The sequence below is a fragment of the Desmodus rotundus genome, chromosome 3, assembly GCF_022682495.2.
Source record: "Desmodus rotundus isolate HL8 chromosome 3, HLdesRot8A.1, whole genome shotgun sequence".
In the NCBI taxonomy this organism is placed as follows: domain Eukaryota; kingdom Metazoa; phylum Chordata; class Mammalia; order Chiroptera; family Phyllostomidae; genus Desmodus; species Desmodus rotundus.
Window position 1 is genome coordinate 165047080 of NC_071389.1, and position 22540 is coordinate 165069619.

Sequence of the window (22540 nt, forward strand, 5' to 3'; positions counted from 1 at the left end):
GAAAAACGCAGGTCTTCTCTGAAAAGTCCCAGATAATAAACATATTTGGCTGGGAACATGTGGAGACATGATAACACAGCCTCAGACCCTCTAAATGGGGGCAAAATCAAACAAGGCGACTCCTCTCCTTTACTGACGACCGGGAGGCTCACAGAAGCTTTTTGAAGAGTTTTCCATGCCCCCACAGGTTGGCCTACATTTGGTTGAAATTTTCTGGTACTGTTCCACCTTAGGACATACTTAAAATACATAAACCACACAAATCGTGTATTTCACTGAAGTGCCAACCAGGATTGGCTCAAAGCTCAGTTTTAAAGGAACTGATCTGATTTTTAAAAGTGTCCTTTTGAACAGCGTTCTGCTCCAGTGTGGTGTTCATCGGTCAACATCTGCTACACTTTAGGACTTGTTACTTAATATTCAGTATGGCAAAAAGTCTCAACTGTCATATCAAGTTCGTTATCAAATTCTTTTCCAAAGGTCTCAAGAAATGTTAAGTCCTGGAAGAATACTTGTAACAGAGCTTTTTATTGAGGAATATAAGTTTTTATTAAGGAAACAGAGATAGTTTTTAAGATTTTAAGGAATTATATTCTTTCACTGGAAGGCAGTTTACCCAAGTGTTTATATTGCTTATCTCTGGTTGGTGAGATTATGGTTTGATTTTTTCTTTATACTTTTTTTTTTTGTGCTCCGGATGTTCCATGGTGAAAATGTATTGCTTTGGCAATGAGGAAATGCCATTTTTAAAAAGGCCTATTCATTCAAGGATACACATAAAATGTGTTTTGGCTTTAACAATGAATGTTTCATGGTATTAGGTGACATTCTTGAAAGAAAGAAAAGAAGAATAAGTTGTGTGAAAAACAACAATTGGGAGAAAGTGTGCCAGTATCTTTTTAAATTTGTTTTACTCTAACAGGTTATTTTCTCTCAAGTTCGCACAGGAAAACATGGCAGACCCTAAGGCACAGCTTGGGGCAAAGGTGTAAGTTAAGTGAAATTCTCTGGCAGGTGATTTTACTGAATTATGATAATTACAGCCGGTTGGGTACTTCAGCGTCTTTCCCATAAAACGATAACAATAAATGTTTGTTTCAGCAACTGTGCTTCTGGAAGAAACATATCCCTTGAGAAATGGGGAAAAACAATGAAAGCTATAAATGTACTGTGTAGTAATTAGTGAAATATTTCACTCTTTCAGACCAGGCTCAAAATACTTCTGATTTAAAATAAAATATCATTATTTTTGTGTGGATACCTCTGTGGTGAATTTTCAACAGATGTGGGGTTTTTTTTAAATGTAAGTAAATTGTCACCCTGTGTTAGAAAGAAAAAGAAAATACCTGGACTGTTTATCATTGATGAACTTATCCTACTTGACTTCAAGTTTGCCCTTATTTTGATATTGTGTGTCTTTGTGGAAGTTGCAGAGACAGGGATTCCTCCCTCTCTCAACTGCTCCCCCCCATTTCAACTTTAGTGTATCTGCTATTTTCCATATTTGCCCACAGCAAGAAAGAGAATGATTAAGGGAATGTAGGGTTGAAGGTGATACTATCTGAAATCAGTCCCAACAATTACTCATTCCTATTGTAATGGCTGTACCGCAGGGAATGGTGAAATTAGTCACTAGGGTTGCATCTGTAACAATATCTTCATGGCTGGCTTACAGTTCTAAAAACAGCACTATACTAGATTGATCATTATATAGGACGTGGATATTCTGCTTCTTTTAAGTGTTATTCTATTTTTTAAACCATGTAGAAGTATCACTGACTTCTCTTCCCTTTTGATGTACCTCATTTATTATATTTCTGTAATACAGGGGAAATCTTGTATTTCTGGAATATGCTACAACCAAGACTATAGATTAAGATTAAGACCCATATCATTAAAGAAAAATGTCAGAACCCTTTTCTTAAATCCTCAACAAACACAAGTACTAGCTTCACTTGCTGTGCAGGGCAGCTCTCACATTTATACATATTCCGGGCTCTGTGGAGCTTGGGATCCTGTGTGCTGGAGAATCAGGGGCCCCCTGGAGGACCTGCCATGGGCCTCCAGGGCTTTCTGACCACAGTTATCCTGGGAAGGTTTCTGCCACTCCACCTCACATCACGTGATGGGAGTAGGGGGTTCAGAGACCACCCACTGTCTCAGCTCTTCCTGCACCAGCGCTCCCACGAAATGCCTCATCCCATAAATCCCAAAGGAGACATAGGGACCCCGACTTGATAAAGTGCAGAAGACACTGAATGTGTATTTGGCCACTGGTTTATTGATTGGCATAAAAAGCCAATTTAAGGTAAAGGGTTGTAAAACAAATTATGTGTGCTCTTGAAGGCTTTGTCATACACTAAAATTCCACGTGCATACCCATTCACCAGTCTTCTAATGTCACACCAAGTCCTTTCCTTTGAGTAAGAGTCTACTGATTAGAATCTGAAAAACCACATCCATAATTTGTTTCTATGATAATCAGTTTTGATACTTTAAAGTGGAATAAAAATTTAGAGACTATTTGAGATTTGTCTGATTATTCTCCTTCAGTCTTTTATAATGATCTTATTCACGTCTAATTCAACAGCAATTTTTTGAGCAACTTCCCTTTTGAAGTGCTTCTAGACAATTTGCTTAGTTTTCATAGAATTAACAACTCTTTTATTTACACTCTATCCGTTTTCAAAATATTTTATTATATTGTATAATTGTAATAAAGGCTGCAATTGAAATAAGTTTGTTAGTGAACACAACAAATTCTCAGCAGCCATGCAACTCAACCCATGGGAGCAAAAGGGCCCAGGCTCACAGAGGAAGTTCAGGTTGTGTTTATCCATCAATATGTTTTACAGAAAGCAGAGAACAAACATCTGGAAATCTGATGACATAATTAGAGACTGTGGGTGATAGAGTCATGGAATCTAGTTTTTCATCTTGTATTTAAATTCCCGACACGACTCAGTTACCAGTTGGCTAAAATGGGCTGGTCATCAGGAACCCTGCAACTGGGAGTGAGAATAGAGTTCTCCTTTGTCCAGGTGGCTCAGGAAGATCTCTCTACCATCAGCAGCAAAGTGCCCCATGTTCTGCTGAACGTTGGTTCACCTAGATGCCCTCTTCTCCCCACCCTCCTATAATAATCCCCTGACACTCCCAGATTTGCTGATGTGGTCCAGGTGCTTGGATATTAGCCATATCTAGGATTCTATCTTGATAAAAGGGCTATGATCAGTCACCCACACAACTATTTTTTTCTCACAAATAGGGTTTTGACATGAAATACACAATAAATCATCTAAGATTTCCCCCCTCCCATAATCCTGCCATGTAGGAGATGCAGTACTTTGCCCCAGTGGTACTCAAGTGTGTGTGGGCGGCCATGGGATTCTTAAAGCCACCTTTTTCATTGCTAATATATCTGTTATTGATGTTTTAAACAGAAAATCTGAAGGGAGAGAAAGCTGTATTCAGAGGGGGTTGAAGTTCCTGATTGCGTTCTTTTCTTTGGACATTACTGAAAGGGAAGGAATGAGCTTTTAATGCCCCTGTGCAAAACAGATCTATGCTTGCTATTTAATTGGCTAACATGTGGGAAAGAATCGAACTAAACTATTTCTGACTGGAATTTTTTAATGCATAAAATAGAGACTTGTCGTGATAATAGTGCCCATTGATATCGTCCTTTGTATTCCTTCCTATGTGGATAACTGGAGCTCTGCAAGGAGGTTCCATTAGACTGCAGTACGTGTATGTGGAAAAGGGGAAGTGATAAAAGAATGACTATTGAAGAAATGCCGTATCATTAGGTTCTGGAGAAATCTAACCATATCTAATTAACCCACTGTTCATTGATATCCTGACTATCTCAGTAATATTACTTTATTATAATTCCTTCAAAAATGCTATCCATAAAACTGGTGGAATTTGAACATTTTTAAATGTCAGGATTTATGTAAAATGTCCTCTTTACACAGCCTATTTTGAATGAACATTTGAAATAACTCTCTTGACTACAGGTGGCCTTGGATACCAGCTGCCATGTATTTCTGGGAAGAATTAAAATTCCAATACCATTTGTTAGCTGGGTTAAGAAATGGAGATGGGTTCTTCTGCTGGTGTGCTAGTTTCACTTATAAACGTCTAAATATGCTTTCCAGTATTATAGGTAGACACTTGAAATTATATTTGTTTCTTCTTATTGATGAAATTATATTCTCACTATATATGTGTGTATATATATATATATGAATGTTGTGTTAATTCTCACAGTTTTATTCATTAATTTAAGAAATTAAACATTATTCCATTTAGAAAAAAGATAGAATTTTAGTCACATTATAGACATACTTATGGACTAAATTTCCAAATGAAAATTCCATAATTTATGTAGCCCTCTCCGTCCTTTTTCTACCCTATATGACTCTTTGACAATAAAAACTTGCTGTGGTTCCCTTGGAGACAGAATGGAAGGCAGAGGTTTGCCTGCAGGAGTTTACTAAGGTGCTCTCTGAATCCCCTAGAAAGCAGGATGTGCAGAGGGGAAGCTGAGGTGCAGTGCGGTTATGAGGTTTCAGGTGATCCTGCAGGAGCTCTGGCTAGCCCCTTAGAGTGGTCCTGCATGGGCAAGAGGTGGAACTTTTATACCCCCATATCAACTAATCACCAGGCAGGGAGAATGGCCTTGACTAAGGCAACTGTCTGAGGCTGAGAGCAATGCCCACAGAAGGACTCACTGTGAGCTTCAGCAGCTAGGGCAACAAGTGCCTCAGACTTGAAAAGGAAGTCTGGGTGGTGCAAGACAGCATCTACTACACTGGCTCAATTTATGATTTTTTATATAAGCCAATGTGAGTTTTAACACAATATCATTTGGACTTTCCTTTAAAATGAGCATAATGGTGTTACCTACCTCCGGGTTGGAATATTACGAAATAATTCATACAAAAGGCTTAAAGCAGTGTCTAAATACCTGGCAATACTAAAGTTGGTAAATGTTATTAATAATCCAAAATCTGACCACTTCCGTCCACATGCAGCACCCACCATCTCTCACCAAGGTTACTGCAGCATTCTCTGTTCTCTCCATCTTCACCTCTCCACCACTCCCCTTCAATCTGTTCTCAACACAGCAGCCAGAGGGATGTTCCACTGATAGCAGCCCCCTGCTCAGAACACTCTCTAGCTCTCACCTCATTCATTCTCGGGAACTCAAAGCCCATGTAGCAATCTTAACTTCCTGCAATGCCTGCCTCCTTCCTTCTCAGGCCTCACCTCCTACTCACTTCTTGCTCGCTCAGCTCTTACATAAAGCTTCAGATAGATGCATGGCAGCCAGGCACACACCAGTCACATTACATTCCTGTTTCAGGGACTCTGTGTTTGTCATTTCCTCTTCCCTGAACACTTTCTCTTCTTCCCTAAATGGCTACTTTCCTCTCTTCCTTCAGGACTCCTCATGTAACGTCATCTTGTCCATGAGACCTTCTTGGTCTCCCTCCTTAAAAGTGCAGCCACCCACAACATACCCTTCTGTGCTTTATTTTTCTCTCTGGCACTGATCACCCTCTCATACAGCCATTAGCAGAGGGGCTGGCACATCGTAGGTACTCAGTAAATGTTTGTTGAGAGAAAGACTGAGTTAATACAGCTGTAAAATTTCCATCACAGGCTCTCTGAGAGTCAGAGGACAACTCCATAGTAACAAGCAGTGTTTCTCTCCAGGAGAGCCGTTGACAGTTCAGTAGAAACAAGTCTTCATTTATGCAGGACTGACCTATGCATTGCAAGATTTTTTTTAATATATTTTACTGATTATGCTATTACAGTTTTCCCAACATTTTTTCTCCCTTTTATCCCCTCTCCTCCCTGCACCCTTCCACCCTCCAGCATTCCACTCCCCTTAGTTCATGTCGATGGTTTGTACATATAACTTCTTTGGCTTCTCCATTTCCTATACTATTCTTAATCTCTCCCCATCTATTTTATGCCTACCAATTATGCTTCTTATTCCTTGTACCTCCCCTTCTCTGTTCTTTCCCTCCCTTTCCCCTGAAGACCTTTCAGGTGATCTCCATTTCTCTGATTTTGTTCCTGTTGTAGTTGTTTGCTCAGTTTTTGTTTCTGTTTTTTAGGTTCAGTTGTTGATAGTGTGAGCTTGTTGTCATTTTACTGTTCATAGTTTTTGATCTTCTCCTATTTCTTAGATAAGTACCTTTAACATTTCATATAATAAGGCATTGGTAATGATGAACTCCTTTAACTTGACCTTATCTGGGAAGCACTTTATCTGCCCTTCCATTCTAAATGATAGCTTTGCTGGATAGAGCAATCTTGGATGTAGGTCCTTTCCTTTCAAGACTTCAAATACTTCTTTCCAGACCCTTCTTGCCTGTAGATTTCTTTGGAGAAATCAGCTGACAGTTTTATGGGTATTTTATGGGTACTCCTTTGTAGGTAACTGTGTCCTTTTCTCTTGCTGCTTTTAAGATTCTCTTTATCTTTCATCTTGGCTAATGTAATTATGATGTTCCTTGGTATTTTCTTCTTGGATCCAATTTCTATGGGATTCTCTGGGCTTTCTGGACTTCCTAGAAGTCTATTCCCTTCGCCAGACTGGGGAAGTTTTCCTTCATTATTTGTTCAAATAAGTTTTCAATTTCTTGCTGCTGTTCTTCTGCTTCTGGTACCCCTATGATTCAGATGTTGGAGTGCTTAAAGTTGTCCCACAGGTTCCTAAGCTTCTCCTTGTTTTTCTGAGTTCTTGTTTCTTCATTCTGCTCCGGTTGGATGTTTATTTCTTCCTTTTGTTCCAAATCATTGATTTGAGTCCTGGTTTCCTTCCCTTCACTCTTGGTTCCCTATATGTTTTGCTTTATTTCACTCTGGGTAGCCTTCATTTCTTCCTTCATTTTGCAGCCGAGCTCAGTCAGTTCTATGAGCATTCTGATTACCAGTATTTTGAACTCTGCATCAGATAGGTTGTCTATCTCCTTGTCTCTTAGCTCTTTTTCTGGAGTTTTGATCTGTTCTTTCACTTGGGCCATATTACTTTGTCTCGGCGCACCTGTTATATTCACCAGGGCAGGGCAACCCTCTGCTGTGCTGTGGCCCTGTCTGTGGGGGAGGGGTCTGAGAGGGAACAATGCCACTCGCTTGCTCCGCTCTAGCCCCACTTTCCAACGACTCTCCTGTGAGACTGGGAGTTTCTCCCACTGTGGCAACAACCCCTGCAGTATTTTATAGCTAGCTTTGAGTCTTTATTTTCCCATTTAGCCAGCCCTGCCTCACCTGCTCATCCTCTCTGCTTTGCTGCCCGTTTTCGTCTCTGCCCCTTCTACCAGTCTGGGTGAATGTTTCTTTAACTCCTTTGTTGACAGAGTTCCATGCAGTTTCATTTTCTAGCACTTCTGGTTGTTTATTGTTTTTAAATTGGTTGTTGTCCTTCTTTTGGTTGTGAGAGGAAGTGAAGCGTTTCTACCTATGCCTCATCTTGGCCAGAACCACATTGCAACATGCTTAATACCCCTAGCCCCTGCCCATTGTATGTAAGTGGTGACCCCAATTCCTAATGTGACTATCATGGAAATGCACCCCCTTCCTTCCCTGCTCCTCATGATCTTCTTGGTTGGTAGTTTTTGATGAGGAATATAGACACTCTTTTCCTGTCCACCACTCTCTTTTCTCTAAGTTGATCCCCAAATCAGTGCTATTCATGCTCCAAACTGTTATTACAATAAGGATTCCACAAGTGCATTGATCTGTCACAGAAAGCTTTGAATGTCCTTATAACCTTGGATGTAGTTTTTAAAATTGCACGTGTCTGGAATTCCACTTGCTGTTGAGCATATCAGAAAGGCTTGGAGGAAATTGCTCTGGTGCCTATGGGAACCATTTGCTTTAGATGATGAAGGATTGACAGGCTTCAGAGTGAGTACTTGACAAAGACCATTCCTACATTCTTAAAATGGAGAGGGTCACACGCCCTTCACATCTGAGAACACACGGTATGGGAGAAACAGATGGATACAAGATGACTTGAATGTTCACTGGGTTAGTGATGAAGAAATAATGGGTGTTACTTTGACTGATGGGAGCGAGTCAAAGGCCATGAACAGCAGTGAAGAGAGTGATTTTTTGCAGGATAAGCGATCCATATGAGAGAAGGAGAGCTGGCAGCTTCAGCCTGGCGTGGGTTCATCAGGGCTATGGAGGGAGCCAGGTAAAACCACCCGGAGGTCCTGTGGCTGACTCAAAAGCATTAAGTGTAGGCAGTGTAATAGGTATGATGATGGCTATTTCCATACTTACCATCTCATTGTTCACATAAAAGCTGATTTGTTCTCACAGAGGGTCAATATGTTATTAACCTTGTTGTTACAGAGAATGCAAACGAAAGCACAGACTACAGTCGAAAGCACACAGCTGGAAAGTCACCCATGACTTCTGCCTCCACATATAGTTGTTTTTCCACTCTGCCAAAGGACTTTCCCATCCATCTGCCACAAAAACCAAAGTTCACCGTGGTCACCCCAAGCCTCTGAGAAAGGTTAAATTATGCTCATCATTCTCTACTTAAAATAGCAAAGAAGTAGTTAATTCACTCCTTTCCCTAAACTGTTGAGGCAAATTCTCAGGAATTGGGAAGGTTTCGGCCATTTAAAATTACTCATTTCCTCAGGGTATCAGAGAGCATGGTTTTACCCTAAATTATCTTAGAAAATCAACTGGGCAGAATCCTGAATCACTGCTGGAAGTCGTCCGTTCTGAGAGGTCAGATTATTTATTTATTTATTTATTTATTTATTTATTTATTTAACAGAAGAAAAAGGATTTAATTTTTTCATTTCCTCATTATTAAAAAAGTCATCAATCAGCTGAGTTCAGATGAAAGGTTCCTATCAGTAAAATTCTTAGGGTCTGAATCCAAATCTCAATTATTTACTTTTTTTTTAAACATTTTAATTAATTAATTTATTTTTAGGTCAGATAATTTAACGGGCCCTCCTTGGTGAAGGTGTCACATTTCCCTAAATTGCACTTGAGGTTTTTTTCCAAGGCTATCTATAGTGAACAGGAAGGAGGAGTACATTGCAAAAAGAAACTGGAAGACATCACAATTAAAGAAGCATACCAATAAATAATCGTCACCCAGGTGCAATGAGTAACATGATGATTCAAATTTCATACCATGAAGGAACCAGGCACTTAAGAATGCCAGAGACTAATTAGGCTGAAAATATGCTGCCGAATCCTGAAATGAAGTTTACTTTGGGTATTTTTTTTAGTCCAGTGAAATTTGGGTTTTATGATTGAATTTTTTTCCCAGTCATGTTTTCCTTTTGTATTCTTTTTTTTTCTCAAGAGGAAATAGAAAATAAACATCTGACTTTAGCATAGTTAACCTCAAGTAACATTAATGTGTGAATGAGAATCAGACAAATCAGGGTGTGTAATTCTAAAAAGAAATTGCAAACTGGAGCACATGATACAATATTACTGGAAGCAATGAAATGCTTTATAAGGTACTCAAAGGATGAAAAACTAACAGTATCCTTAACTTTTGAACAGACTGTATAAAATTTAAAGTAAATGATGGAAAGAAAATTTAAAACCACAATTCAGTCATATACATCTCGTACCTATAGACCTTTAGTAGTGGTTAAAGCTTAAGCACAGTGGGTCACAGAGCTCTCTCTAGGTCTTACACACTGAGTGTTGTTGACTGGAGATTGCTTTGCATAATACCTGCTTCTCAGAGACGCCACGATTTTGTATGGCAGGAGACAAATTTTTTCAGTGAATGAGGATCTCTCGGCAACCACGTTTCCTACATTTATTTCACTGCTGTCACTGAGCAGTAGTTCTGAAAAGATCACAGTTGAATGGATTGGTCAAAGGCAAAAAAAATAAAAAAGAGAGAGAGAGAGAATATATTCGAGATGGAAGCTTTAATTTGTATTTATTTGCTCATGGTGGAATGATTCATGTATTGTCTGGGAAAACAGATTTACAGGAACCATCTGCCTTCTTACCACTTGAGAACACAAGGACTTCTGAGATCCTTCTGTGTTTTCTAATAACCTATTACTTAATTCTTCCAGCATCCTTTTTCTCAACTATAAAATAATGCAATAATTTTAATTAAAGAAGTAGGAAGGTTACATGGGATAATATATGAGAAAGCCCTCAAAAATGGATAAGGTGTCATGAATACATCCTAGGTTTTGGGGACCCATTTTCTTTTGTTCCTGCCTTCTGTTTTTCACTTAGGCTCCTGCGCCTGTTAACGTGTTGTTGACGTGCATTGTTCCCAGAGGAGGTGACTGGGAATGGAGGGGAATAACAATGTTCTCACCCATCTACTTTATTAACTCTGCCAAGAGATAAAGGTGAAGAACCCCTTAAATGCTCAAGTGGATGTGTGATTATCACAAATGTAAATTATCCAATAATCGAAAAGCATGTCTTCACGGAACTGTACCTCTCTGTCTAGATTTCTTTTTTTAAAGACAAAAAATAAACTTCCTCACACCCCAAAACCATTTGATAGTCTGACACCTTTTCTGTATAATAAATTTTAAAAATTTAACTCACTGAAATAAAAATAGTGAAGAAATAGCAAGAGCCCCATAAACAATGCAAGGGGCGAGTAAAGCTGTGAGAAGGAAGACGCAGTTGCATTGGTGTTGAAAAGTAGGCCCGGCGGTCACCACACGGCTGCAGTGCAGAGAAGCTTTTGTTGAGGTTTTTCTTTTTTAGATGGGAAAGGGAATAATCACTAACAGAACTTTTGTAAAACATACCTGTAGGAGTTAAAGTCAAGGTGGGCTTCATTTATTCTGACAATTGCTATAGTTACATAGACATCTCCTAAATTTTTCATCTTTTAAATAGAAAAATTCCCTCCACCCCACAGAGACCTCAGAGTTGACTTCGACCCAAGTTAATAAACTTGTGTTTATTTCAAAAGTAAACACACAAACCTGGCTGGTGTGGTTCAGTGGACTGAGTGATGGCCTGCGAACCAAAGGGTCACTGGTTGGATTCCCAGTCTAGGGCACGTGCCTGGGTTGCAGGCCAGGTCCCCACTGTAGGGGGTGTACAAGAGGCAACCACACATCGATGTTTCTCTCGCTCTGTTTATCCCTTCCTCGCTCTCTGAAAATAAATAAAATCTTTTTAAAAAAGTAGACACACAAAATAAGATTTGTTCTTGCATAGATCTTCAGTACACAAGAGAAGAGTATCTGTTTTAAGAAAATATCTACATCTACATAAAAATCAAAATAAAAAGTGATATTTTTATTCTGACCTGGTTGTTGAAGAATCCTTTTAATGAAATTCATCTTTGTTTCATAAATGATCCAATGTTTGTTTGCAATTAAGTCAACCTAATCAGATAACCAGTGAGACAAGATATTACTAGAAGACCCTTACTATTACCAGGAATAAACACCTATTCATTTTCCAGGTGGAGGGCTTTTCATGGTAATAGATTCAGTAAATCACCTGAAATGCCAGCAATCTTCTTGGAAGTGTCCACCTCTGTTAATTAACGTAGAGCCTCTGTTCTGACTGCAGCTGACTGAACCCCTCTCCTAGGCTTCCTGGTTCTGCAGGCTGGAAGCACAGGCATACTAGAGGTTTTTCCTTTCTCACTACTTATTTCTGTTTTTAAGTGCTCTGTGTGGACTTACATTCGATTTCTGATTTGACAAAAAAAAATGAGAAGGAGAGAGAAACATTTTTGTAGTCAGTGAACTCTGAAAGTACATGCTGTTCCTTTAAATGACAGTGGGGTGGTGAGTGACTACAAAGTCCAAAAAGGAGGGCTGAGAACCAGCTGGAGAGCGCCAGCTGTTCGGCAGTGCAGGCAAGAACTCGGGCACAGAGGTGAGCCCGCTGTGGAAGCTCTTACTGAATTTACTGTCCTTGTCCATACTTTGTGCTTTCACCTCAGACATTTATTTTGAGAGCTTCAAAGCCTAAAGAAATAAGGGAAAGATCAAGTTTATGAAGTTACCTCTTCTGAGAAGGCAGATGTCTTAGGATGCTTTTTATCACTGTTTGTCATCAGGGAAATGATGAGAATTATTCTCGCTGTGTTCACTAGACATCTCTTAAATCATTTGAAAGTCACAGAGCTTTACCCAACATAAAAAAAAAAAAGTTCCTTTAGAAAAATTTGAGCCCTGGCCCTGGCTGTATGTAATGTGCCCTCTGTGACCACTTCCAAAATAATTCTTAGGCACAAGCTTCCCAGGAGACTTCTGGGTGTGGAGCAAACAGGCAGGTACAAGAGCATTTTATTTGTCTCTCATCATAGCGCTGATATTCTGTAGTGGCATCTCAGAGAGAGCAAAAAAACTTTCCATGCCTCCAGAACTGTGAGATGGGGTATTAAGGGGCTAGGACCAGGGACTCTCAAGTTGTCTTTGCTAATTAAAGGTCACCAAAGAGAAGCAAACAACAGTGCTTGTCTGGCCTGGTGTGTTTTCTTTCCCCCACTTCCTCTCATAATACATCTTTCCCTACAGCCTTCAAAGCCATCGTGAATAATTAGGGCTTTTAAGCTTTGAGAGGATGTAACATTCATTTGAGTTGATTCTATTCCTTGTCTGTCAAGAAAAGCATTATCCAAAATATGTTTTTAAAAACACTGGTTCTGAAGTTCTGAGGGATGTTCATTGCTGTTCAGTGGGGGAGCAGGGATGAGAGGATAGCACAGGAAAATAAACTTAGGAAACTCCAGTTAAGCAAAGATTTGAAATAAAAAGTTCTGCAATTTGTCTTTTTGGCCCTTTAATAGCAACCCCTTCTGTCCCAGAATTAAACTGATCTCCTTAGAACATACAGAACAGGGTGGGAGGGCATTTGATTGTCAAGAGACTTGACAAGTACAGATCCGATTTTTATTACTTGGGCATTACCTTGGCTTTTCTACATTAGAAGCCAGCTCCACAGGCTTATTCAAAGTACTCCGGGTGACAGAAACTCAGCACCCGAGGCAAAGACAATTTTCTATTAAAGCAAACTGAAAGTAATTTTAATCTCCAAAGGATTAAAATTTATTTAACTCTGATAGATTCACAAACTATTTATCTTTGCACTGTTTGGGAGTTATTTACTTATGCCAGTAAATGTCAAACATATGCTTCCCTGCCTTATTTATATGCTTGCAACTGTAAAAATAGTTCACCATTAAGATTTGGCATAAGAAAGAAAAAAAAGCTGGAGGCATCATGTGCCATTTCAAACTATATTAGAAAGCTATAGTAATCAAAACAGTACAGTATTGTTTTATAAAAAAGACACAGGGATCAACCGAAGAAAATGGAGAGCCCAGAAATAAACCCACACATCTATGGTCAATGAATTTACTACAAAGGAACCAAAGGTACACAATGTGAAAAGGAGTCTTTTTAATAAATGGTGTTGGGAAAATCGGACAGCATATGCAAAAGAATGAAACTGGACCACTCTTTACACCAGACACAAAAATTAACAAAATGAATTAAAAACAAATGTAAGACCAGAAACCATAAAACTCCTAGAAGAAAACATAGGCTGTAAGCTCCTTGACGCCAGTCTTAGCAATGATTTTTTTTGGATTTGACAGTAAAAGCAAAGGCAACAATAGTAAAAATAAATGAGTAGGACTAAACAAAACTAAAAAGCTTCTGCACAGCAAAGGAAACCATTGATAAAATAAAAAAAGCAACCTTCAGAATCTGAGAAAATATTTGCAAATCATATATCTGATAAAAATTTAATACCTAAAACATGTAAAGAGCCCATATAAGTCGAGAACAAAAAAAAATCCTGTTAAAATAACTGGCAAATAATCCAAATAGACATTTTCCCAAATAAGACATAAAAATAATACAGTTAAAATAACTGGCAAAGAATCTGAATAGACATTTTTCCAAATAAATCATGAATAGACATTTTTCCAAATAGACATTTTTCCAACAGAGACATGAAAAGATGCTCAACATTATTAGTCACCAAGGGGAATCAAAACTACAATGATATATCACCTCACATCTGTTAGTATGGCTAATACTTTTTAAATCATTTTTTATTTTTCACTTATAGTTGACATGATATTATATTAGTTTGGGGGATACAACCCAGTGATTAGATATTATATAACTTACTAAGTGATCATTTCAATAAATCTTGCACCCATCTGACATCATGCATAGTTATTAGAATATTTTTAACTGTATTTTATATGCACTTTACATCCCCATGACTATTCTGTAACTACCAATTTGCACTTTTGTTTTTTTCAGTGTTTACCTGAGGATACAAACAGTGATTTTAGAGAAAGGGGAAGGGAGGGAGAGAAAGAGGGAGAGAAACATCAATTGATTGCCTCTTGTACATGTCCTGACTGGGAACCGAATCCTCAGCCTAAGTATGTACTCTGACTGGGAATCCAACTGTGACCTTCTGGTTTATGGAATGACGCTCCAAATAACTGAAGCCACACCAGATAGGACCCAATTTGCAGTTCTTAATCCCTTCACCTTTTTCACTCATGCCCCTGACCTCCCTCCCATCTGGCAACCATCAAAATGTTCTATGTGTCTATGAGTCTGTTTCTGTTCTATTAGCTCATTTGTTTGGGGTTTTTTTTTTTTTAGATTCAATTGTTGATAGATATGTATTTATTGCCATTTTATTGTTTATGGTTTTGATTTTTTTTTCTTCTTCTTAAAAAAGCCCCATTAACATTTCATATAATACTGTTTTGGTGGTAATGAACTCTGCTTTTTCTTGACTTGGAAGCTCTTTATTTGCCCTTCAATTCTAAAGGATAGCTTTGCTGGGTAGAGCAATCTTGGGAGTAGGTCCCTGCTTTTCATCACTTTGAATATTTCTTGCCAACCCTTCTGCCCTGCAAAGTTTCTTTTGAGAAATCAGCTGACAATCTTATGGGAGCTCCCTTGTAGGTAACTAACTGCTTTTCTATTGCTGCTTTTAAGATTCTCCCTTTGTATTTAACCTTTTGCATTTTAATTGTCAAGTGTTTTGGTATGGGCCTCTTTGGGTTCATTTTTTGGGGGACTCACTATGCTTCCTGGACGTGTATGTCTACTTTCTTCACCAGGTTAGGGAGGTTTCCTGTCATTATTTTTTTTAATAGGTTTTTAATTTCTTGTTCTCTCTCTTCTCCTTCTAGCACCCCTATGACGCAAATGATGAATGTTGATGTACTTGAAGTTGTCCCGTAGGCGCCTTACACTATCCTTTTTTTTTTGGATTTGTTTTTTCTTTTTGTTATTCTGATTGTGTGTTTATTGCCTACTTACCTTCCAAATCTTTGATTTGATCCTCTGATTTCATCTACTCCACTGGTGATTCCCTGTAATGTATTCTTTATTTCAGTTAGTGTATCCTTCATTTCTGACTGGTTCTTTTCTATGGTTTCCATGTCTTTTCTTCTGCTGTTGAAGTTCTCACTAAGTTCATTGAGCATCCTTATCACCAGTGTTTTGAACTCTGCATCTAGTAGATTGCTTATGTCAATTTTGTTTAATTCTTTTTCTGGAGTTTTGTTCTGTTCTTTCACTTGGGATGTGTTTATTGGTCTCCTCATTTTGGCAGCCTGCTTCTTTGTATTAGGTGTAGCTGCTACACCTCCCAGGCTTAGTAGCGTGGGCTTTATGCATAGGGTCCTGCTGGGTCCAGTGGCACAGCCTCCATGTTCACCCAAGATGGACAATCCAGATGCACCACCTCCAACCCTGTAGGATGTGTACACCCTCCCATTGTAGTTGAGCTTTGATTGCTGTTGGCACATCAATGGGAAGGATTTACCCTCAAGTTGATGGGCTACAAGGACTGGTAACCACTGAGGAGGATCAGCTGTGCAGGGGCCTACCCCATGGAGCAGGACTTCCTTCAGTGGGGCTCTGGTACCTGCTGAGTCCACACCTTGAGTCTCTCACTTGGTTAGCTGGTTCTTCAAGGTGGTCTGAAGCTGTCTACTAGGTATGCTGGCTCTGGCTTCTCCCAAGAGGTACAGGCCAAGGTCAGCCACTGCTTGTGTTCTGCCTCTGTCCACCTGGCATGAGCTACAGTGCAATCTGAAGATAGATAGCTGCTGTTTTTGCTGGGCTTAGAGGTACCAAGGAGAGGCCAACCTGTGAACCAAGGCTGGCTGTCACTAGTGTCAGACCTAGGACTACTTCATGAGTGGTATGGGGCACACTGAGTCCAGATGCTGTTTGTTTGAGATATTTTAGGAAAGTCTGAAGCCAAGACAAGCCATTTGTCTGGAAAAGCTACTGGAAACAGCTTGAGTGCACCCACAAGTTGGGTGGGGTGGGTTCTCAGGGAATCTCCAGGGTGGGGCAAAAAGTATTAGCCAGGTTGATGGAAACTCAGATATGGTGCCCACCTGCTGGTGCTGTGTGGGGAGGGCTCAGCAATGGATCAATGGCCTGTGCTAGGACTTCTGTCTGGAAAAAAGCTGCCCCTTCAGCTCTCACCCTTATGCCAGACACTTCAGTTCCTCCCTATATGTCTCTGGTGCCTTTCAAGCTGCTGCCCCAGTACTGGAGTTCAGAGTGAGTCCAAGTACCATATTTTGCCATATATAATGTGCACCAATGTTTTGTGTGCATTATACACAGGATTATTATACCCCATTGTTATACCCATGGTATGTAATCATTAAACCCATGTATAATGCACATCCTTATTTTTCCCTCAAAAATTTGGGCAAAAAAAGTACACATTATACATGGCAAAATATGTTAAGTCCATGTGTGGGCCTTTTAAGAGGAATGTGTCGGATTCTAGAAGCCCTCTGTCTTACTCATTCACAATATATACTGGCTTTTACAACAAAAAATTATGGGGACTTATCTTCCTGGTACTGGAATCCTGGGCTGAGGGAATTGGTGTTGGGCTAGGACCCCTTGCTCCTTAGCAGGGACCTCTTAAGCCTAGATATCACTCCCAGTTTTTATCTGCCACACATGAGTGTGGGACCAGCCCGTTCCATGTCTCCATTTTTCCTACCTGTCTGGATGTGGCTTCTTCTTTACATACTTAGTTGTAGACCTTCTGTTCAGCTGGATTTCAGGTGGTTCTGAATGACGAGTGTTCCATAGTTGGGTTGTAATTTTGATGTGGTTATGGGCCAAGGCAAGTACTGCATTTACCTATGCTGCCATCTTGACCTGAAACCTAGAATGGCTAGTATTCAAAAAACAATAAAGAAATAACAGGTGTTGATAAGGATGTGGAGAAAAGGGAATGTAAATTAGTGCAGCCATTCTGAAAAATAGTATGGAGGTTTCTCAAAAAATTAAAAATAGAACTACCATGTGACTCAGCAATTCCAACTGTTGGAATACAGCCAAAGGAAATGAGCAGCCTATGTCAGAGAGCCTTCTGCAGCCCCGTATTTGTAGCGGCACTATTTACAAGGCCAAGATATGGAAACAGAACACATGTTTAAGGAAGTTATGGTGTGTATATTATTCATTCACTAAACTGCAGTATTATTCATCCATTAAAAAAAGAAGGAAACCCTGCAGTTTGTGACAGCATGACACTATGCTAAGTGAAATAAGTCCTGCAGAGAAAGACAAATACAGCAGGTCCTTGCATAACATCATTTCGTTCAATGAGGTTTAAGTTATAATGTTAATGAGATACCTTAGGAGCTTACCACTTATTTATAGCAATTAATCAATGGTAAAATTGGTTTCATTATAATCGATTCACTTAAAATTGCAGAACCTACTGGCAATGTTAAATGAGGACTTAGCATACTGTATGATGTCACCTACATGTAAAATGTTAAAAAAAAAAAGCTATAGAAAAGGATATCAGATTTGTGGTTACCAGAGCTGGGGTATTGGATGAAGGTGGTCAAAAGTTACAAGCTTCTAGTAATAAAATAAGTGAATACTAGGGATGACTCTAGCTAAGACTGCTGCATGGCACATATGAAAGATGTTAAGTGAGTAGATCTAAGAGCTCTCTTCACAAGGAAAAAAAATTCTTTTTCTTTTGTATCTATATGAGATGATGGATGTTAACTAAACATATCATGGCAGTCATTTCACAATATATGTAAGTCAAATTCTTATCCTGTATAACGTAAACTTACACAGTGCACAGTGCTTATGTCCATTATATCCCAATAGAATTGGATTTTAAAAGCCTGACATAGACATACCATTAAAATAAAGAATTCAGTGTTTCATTTTGGTTGTGGCATGCCTGGGGGAGAGGGAGGGTAGGACAAGCAAACTGTGCCCAACTTAGAAGTTTTGAACAATCATTCTTTAATAATTCAAATTTTTCAGGTTGTATCCACGCCATGCAAGTGCCCTGAACAACCTTGGAACACTGACGAGAAACACGGCAGAGGCAAAGATGTACTATCAGAGGGCGCTCCAGCTAAACCCGCAGCACAACCGGGCTCTGTTCAATCTCGGGAATCTCCTTAAGTAAGTAGCAGGTGTACCCTTGGGTGGCTTTGTGATCCCCAGAAATCCTTTTCTTCTCAACACTTAACTCGATTATGCTATTGTCTCATCTTCCAAGAGTGGAATAATTAGGGATCTTAAGCTTTGAGAAGATTCAGTATTCATCTGATTAATTCTGTCCCTTATCAGTCAAGAAGAGTATTTTCCAGAATGTCTTCCTGGAAGTATTAGCTCTGGGAGATGTTCATAGTGTCTGTAGAGAGGTGGAATTAGGGAAGGATGCCATGGTCCAATAAACTCAGGAAATGCTGAATCAAACTAAAGACAGTTCCTTTACTGCAAGAATTTCTAATATACCTAAGGCCCTGTGAATCCTCAAGCAGGGAATATGGAACTCGGCATTTTCCAGGTCAGTCTTTTCTCGGTAGGGCATTTCCCAAGTACGTCATGAATGTACTTGGGGAAGACTGCTGGTGTAGGAAAAGCAGTCTGCTCTGCGGGTGTAACCAAATGTCCTAACTGCAACACCTGCCCAGTTTGTAGTGCAGGTAAGAAACAACGGGCAGCGTGCCTGGAATTAGTAATGATTAGAGTAACTCTCTAAAGAAGGCCTCTTGGGCATAATCACTGGTGATGGCTTTCCACTTACTGCCCTGAGAAAGGTTAATGGTGCAATCAGTGTCACAGAAGACTAACACAAAGGGGGAGTTCTGCATCTTGTACTTTCATTAATAGGAAGTCTAGGCACGGAATGTTGGTGATGGTGCTGGCAATGATAATTTAACTTCTAAACGTAAAAAGTAGGTTGAAAACATTAGAGGTGGACATTAAAAGGTAAAAATATGATTGGAATCAGATTGTAGTGATGCATTTATCTGTACTTGTTAGAATCTGACAGTCTACACACATGCCGAACTGGCTTTCGTGCCTCTAAACCTCTAGAGCACCTCCGGCACCTTGGAGGCTAACGCTGTGCTGTGTTCTTTTACACTCTCCCTAGCAGGGTTGTCTTAACTGCTTCAGTAACTTGTGCGATGCACCTGCTTCACCTTCCTGTTTACTCCTCGAATGTTCCATCGACATATCGATATTGCTACAAAGAAGCTCCCTTTAAAAATAAGAACAAATCAAATGATTGGGGGGAAATGAGTTCTAATTGTAGATAACTACTTATAGAGTGTTTTTACTTTACTATTTTTGTAAACTCTTAGTTCTTTATGTGAACTTCTAAGGACTCATTTTTTAAAGTCATTGTTACAATACATCTGTATGTGTTCTAACTTAGAGCCCAAATAACTTCACGTCTGGATAAAAGCCTGTCAGTATTTGGGTGGGGGTTGTCCGTGGATAATATAGTACTAATTTCAAAAATCATGTAGATGAGTATTTTTCCCCCCAAATTTAGCTTCAATGGCTTGTATATAAAATGATGGTTCTTGTTAGGAATGGTATCCTGCAGTTATGATTATCACAATGTGCTGAATGTGCCTCAATTTGAAAATGATGGGAGAAATTTTCAAAAATTTCATCTGGTCAAGACCTGAACAAGGGAGGTACACTGTAACCTTCCTTTTTCAATTCCCCTATGATTGCCACTGACTGTTATCTTGAATTAGTATACGTGGGTTCAAAGTACAAGGAAATGTTTTTTGGAGCATGGCAATGGCCGTTTTTCCCAGCAGGAGGGACTCCTGGATACCCGACAGAGGACTGCTTCTCTTTCACTAACATCAGCTCCTGATTATCACCCAAACCGACAACAATGCTTTACATTTGTGTGGGACTGTAGCGTTCTGAGTGCTCTTGTAATGAGCCCCTCCCAGGGATGGAACCGAGTCAAGGTCCCAGCTAGTTAAGTGGCTGTGCAAAGCTACCCTTGTTCACCTGCTGCCCTTTCATATTATACCAGAGAGCAAAGTGGCTGTATCTGTGTAGATTAATCTTAGAATCCAGTAGAATAAAATATAACAGCTAATATAACAGTTTTTATGTAATGCTTTCCAGTTTATGGATGTGTTTTTATAACCATTATTTAATCTTCAAAACAAACTACTGTGAGAGGCATTATTATCATCCTCATCCCCATTTTACAGATGAGAAAACCAAGATTTGGAGATTTCTTCTAACCTTGGCTTAGGCTGAGGCAGACCCAAGATTGACTTCCTTCCCTCGGACTTTTATTTTGTTCATGTTCCACTACTCCTGCTGCTCAAATAACTCTTATATCCCCAAATTATCTAATATTTAGCTATTTAATGATATACAATTGCCTTTTGAGAGAAAGGTCCTTCCTGTTTTTCTTAAGCAAACTGTAAAGGCTGTTTACACTGTATCCCTTGATGGCAGAGAGAGGTGACTCACCAATCAGCAGAACCCATCCACATTTGGATAATGCCAAGTTTTACTTTTGCTTTCCTTAGTATTTTTCTGCTAAGTAGCAATGAGTCAAAGGTGAAAAGAGGAAAGAATCTTATAAATTTGGTTTGATTTGATCCATTTTGCTATTTATTTAAGATTCATACTACATTTATTTCTCATTAGGTCACCTTTTTTTTAAATCCTCACCTGAGGGCATGCTTACTGATTTTATAAAGAAGGGGAAGAGAGTGGGGGAGAGAGGGAGAGAAACATCCATGTGAAAAAGAAACGTCAATCGGTTGCCTCCCGTATGTATGCGCCCCAACTGGGCACCAAACCTTCAACCTGGGTATGTGACCTGATCAGGAATCAAACCCTCAGTCTTTTGGTTTGTAGGACAATGCTCCAACCCACTGAGCCACACAGGCTATGGCTAGGCAGCTGTTAAAAATTGTGCCCTTTCCTGTAATACAGAAATTAATGCTCATTCTAAGAACTCAAGATATCTCTGTAGAGACGAGCAGTTTAGATTGGAGTAGCAGTGTGCTTAGGGAAGAAACAGACCTGGGAATTGAAGCTGGATCTGTCTGACCCAGTCCCCTCACTCTGTATCACCGCACTCCACTGCCCCCTTGTGGCTCACCTGAACTTGGATGCACCCTACAGCAGCACTACCCAACGGAAATATGAGTTAGAATGTTTAATTTAAAATTTTCAGGTGGCTGTATTTCATAACATAAAACAGGTAAAATTAATTTTAATAATGTTTTATTTTACCCTAATATGTCCAAAATATTATCGTTTTAACATGTTATTGATCTTAAAAATTAATTTTACAATTGAACATGTAAAAATATTAATGAGATAGTACACATTCTTTTTTATAATTAATTGTTGAAACCCAGTGTATATTTCACACTTACAGGACATCTCAGACTACTTATATTTCAAGGGATCAACAGCCACATGTGGTTAGTGGCTACTATATTGGACAGCACAGACATTAATGCCCTTGACTTTGAGAGCAATGTGAGCCAGAAGTTCTAAAGATGTGTTTCTTTTATAGTCTTAGAAATCTTACAGTGCTGAGGACAAATTTTACTTGAATTTTTGGAATTTTATGACAGGCAGCTTTTGATCCGTTCATAGCAGTAGACTTGCTGAGCGTTAGCCAAGTATATGTGGCCTTTTTCAAGACCGCTTTACCGGACCTTAACGTTAATCTATTGTGAGTCTGTGTCACACACTTACAGTGTGACAGATTGATAAGGAACAACTTTCCTGCCAGGATTCTTAATTCATATTGTTGTTGGCTTTGCTTGGAACCTAACATGTAAAAGAAAATAGACAAGACTATCATAAACTTTTTATGAATGAAAAGAGCAAAAGTCCCTAATGGCTCAAAAGAATTTAATAGAATATTTAAATTCAGGGCATGAGAAAATATTTCCCCGACTGCTTTCTGTGTCTGTAAAATAGTTGCTAGTGTTTGAAACAGAATATGAAAAGAAGCTCTTAAAGAATCACATTATACGTCCCTCATTGCCAAAAGTACCTTGCATTCATACGATTAGCTGTAGGTGTTACATGGGCATTATAATAAATCTTTTCATCAAAACTCAGAAGAAAATGAAATAGAATGTCCAATAATTAAACTGCATAGAAGATGAATTTGATAACAGCATACATTTCATTTTCTTTAGTCCTACCCTTTAGAAAAT

General features: G+C 39.2%; 1 protein-coding gene across 2 annotated transcripts in view; it reads left to right on the top strand.

Annotated features, from left to right (window-relative positions):
- Positions 1-22540, top strand: part of TMTC1 (transmembrane O-mannosyltransferase targeting cadherins 1) — a 244192-nt gene that overhangs the window by 175511 nt on the left and 46141 nt on the right. For both annotated transcript variants that reach the window (XM_053921684.2, XM_024575801.4), the window contains exon 12: positions 18339-18482. In XM_053921684.2, the coding sequence (XP_053777659.1) occupies positions 18339-18482 (144 nt within the window). The remainder of the gene's footprint in view (positions 1-18338; positions 18483-22540) is intronic.